This window comes from Varanus komodoensis, unplaced genomic scaffold (genome assembly GCF_004798865.1).
Source record: "Varanus komodoensis strain SLA01 unplaced genomic scaffold, ASM479886v1 scaffold20_1, whole genome shotgun sequence".
Taxonomy (NCBI): domain Eukaryota; kingdom Metazoa; phylum Chordata; class Lepidosauria; order Squamata; family Varanidae; genus Varanus; species Varanus komodoensis.
In genome coordinates this window covers 3,568,353-3,571,484 of record NW_025335587.1, presented here as the reverse complement: position 1 = coordinate 3,571,484, position 3,132 = coordinate 3,568,353, and the positions used below count along the sequence as shown (strand labels likewise).

The 3,132-nt window shown below is 41.5% G+C and overlaps 1 protein-coding gene across 1 annotated transcript in view; it reads left to right on the top strand.

The window, feature by feature from the left end:
* Positions 1-2,811, top strand: part of SLC26A8 (solute carrier family 26 member 8) — a 39,208-nt gene extending 36,397 nt beyond the window's left edge. The window contains exon 20 of the mRNA XM_044430337.1: positions 2,700-2,811. Coding sequence (XP_044286272.1) covers positions 2,700-2,811 — 112 coding nt within the window. The remainder of the gene's footprint in view (positions 1-2,699) is intronic.
* Positions 2,812-3,132: the final 321 nt, after the last annotated feature.

Below are 3,132 nucleotides of genomic sequence, written 5' to 3'. Positions count from 1 at the left end.
GGGCTGGGTGTTAGAAGCAGCTTGGGAAGCAAGAGGAAGGAGGAAAAATGTGCCTATATGATTACCTCAGACATCTGAAAGAGCTGACTAATTTAGGGTGCAATTCTGTTCAATTTATGTAACCCTGCCAACTAGCTAATACAGGCCACAAATTGATTCACATATTTTTATCATGTGTTGCTCTCAAATCATAAAGTTACTTCAGAGAAAAATCAAATATTCAAATGTATGTTTTATCAAATATCTTTGTAATAAAAATGTGCATCATATCATTAACAAATGTACAATTCCAGTGTAATAAATATTTTATTTATTTATTTAAAACTTTTGTATGCTGTCATCACATGCCTCGGCATCTCAGGATGGCTTACAACGTAGAATTAAAACAATAAAACAGTAACAAGTACAGTAAAATTATATAAAAACAAAAACAAAAAAGCAACTATTAACGATAAAATTAATTTTTAAAATAGCCATTAAATAAAACGGTTTTAACCTGGCACCAAAAAGAATATAGACTCTGTGCCAAATGCACCTCTCCAGAGAATGCATTCCATAACCTGGGTGCTACCTCAGAGAAGGCCCTGCTCAGGGTAGTTGTTCTTTTCATCTCCTTTAAAGAGGGCTCCCGGAGCAAAGCCTCTCCCGCAGATTTTAAGGGACGGGAGGGCATGTAAGGGAAGAGGCCCTCCTTCAGGTATCCTGGTCCCAAGTCCCCCAAGAGAGTATACTGCATACAAACAGAAAGGCTGTACACAAGATCTCCAAGCCCATCTACCCTAATTTGGAGACCTCCCTAGTTGTTGTGACATCTGGTGTGCTTAAGCATGGACAAAACACTCTAGACACAGAAAACAAATGGTAATCCTTTATTGAGGGAGTCACGATCCAAAAATAAAATTCCTGCTTGCCCCTTACAATATCAGGTGAGTCCTTTTATACCAAGCACTAACATCAGGGCTTCCATACAGCAGAAACCAAATACAAACATATATTGTAACAGTTGTAGACCATGCAATATGGACTCCAGAGGGGAGGTTTAGTTTCCTCAAGTACCAACCAGGGAATATAGCAAACCTCAATAAAAGTGGTGGTATTATCTTATGCCTTGGCTTTAATACTCCAGCTTTCTTATTTTGACTCTCTTGTGTCCTTCTCTTAAGTTACTTTTAGGCTTTCTCGGTTTGGGATTTGTCACAACGTATGTCTCGGAAAGCCTCATGAATGCTTACCTCACGGCAGCTGCATTGCATGTTGTGATCTCCCAGCTCTCCGTCATCTTTGGAATTGTAATTGACTTTCATTCAGGCCCTTTGGCATTTTTTTATGTGAGTAAATACAGCCTCAGTGAAAAGCCATTCCTATTTCTTTATGAGGGAGACAGAGGTCGGCCCCAGAAGTTTCAGATAGATCATTAGTGAATTTAAATAGTGTCTTCAAATTGCAAAAGGAGTGACTTACTGTGAAGACTTACTGTGGTTTTGTTTGTCTGCTCCGCAGTTAATAGGTGAATGGTTCCATGCTTATTTCAAGAAAGGGGAACTGAACATTAAACAGGTTCTGCTGTTGTTTCTGGGTTGCAGACAGAACTTGATGGATCAGGAGACCTGCAGGAAGGGATTCATTCAACAACACTCTCTGAGCTGTAACCTATAGCTGCTATCTCCAACCTAAAGCTGTCCAGATGTTTTAGGGACAACTCCCAACCTTTCTGACCATTGCCCAGCCTGACTAGTGTTGATGGGAGCTGAAGTCCAAAATGACACCAGGCTGGGGAAGCCAAGCTGACAGGTGTGGCTCCAATAGTTGAGCTGCCTTCTTATACTGAAGTGGGATGGGACCACAAGGAGTGATGCAGTGGTGTACTACTTATAAGCTCAGCCTCTGCTTCAGCTGTGCATTGTAAACCCTGACCTGTTACATCCCTGCAGTTTGAGAGCCTATATTCCAGTTTTCTAATTGGCACAGGGCTGCTGGTAAACTGTGAACATTTTAATAGAGTCATACCCCTTTTACTACAGTGAAAAGAATTTCATTTTACATTAATTTGCTTTTAAAATGTATCAGATTTAGCTGTATGCAATTTATGAAGTATGTAAAGCAGTAGGCTTCCATCTCAAACTGCATCCATTAACTAGGCTGTCTGTGTATTCACTATATATGTACAAACCATTGTTGGGGCCTTGAGTCAAGCAACTGACTCCCAAGTCTGACTCACGTTGCATCAGCGATTCAACTCGGACTCAACTAGGGAGCAATAAACGAGTGACTCAACTCTACTTGAGATTTCTATTATTTTTACACTTTTTGGGATGAGGGAGGCAGTGGGAGGGAGGGACAAGCGGGTGGGGGGAGGGAGGGTCAGGGTAGTACCTGAGTTATGTACCTATGAGCACACAGACTGCCGTTACTCTATGTGAATGTCTCTAATGAAAAGCCTTGATTATTTCTAGGGAGCTATACGACACTATGTCATCACTGTGTGCATAGTTTCTTAGAGATATTCACAGCTTTTCATTCCGCAGCATCTCAAGCGTACCCAAGCCAATGTGTTTGGGGCACATGTAGGGCCTCAGGGATGAAGCAGAACCACAGCAAAACAGTTTCTAGAAAGGGCAGAAGCACCGGTGCTCAGATGACTTCTCCCTATTCCTCTGTTGATATTCATTTAAAGCTTGAAATCCTGCTTTTATTCACAGCTTCTTAATTGATGAAGTAACATTAACCCTAAAATTAACTGATGATGATGGAGATGAACCTCATGTTGCAGAGTCAGGATTTGATTGTGCTGCTGGAGCGGGGGTCGGGTAACACTGGAGTCGCTTTTTCAAGATTATTTGTATGGCCATTTTCTTTTTCTCATCATAAATGGCCTTGTAGCAGCTGTGGGCCTGGTTAGATAGGCAGATGCTAAAGGGGAACTATATCAGTATTAGTATGTCCATACTATAGATGCCGAATGGGGAAATGATGCTGAATTGGCAGCAGATGGGGCGGGGAGAGATGGGAGACACAACCTGTCTGAGTAGTATTGGGCAGACTTGATCCCCTCCAAAGTGGCCAACAGGCCTACAAATATTACCCTGTTCTATAAGGAAGGAAGGAAGAAAATTAGTTCTGATTATTTTCTCT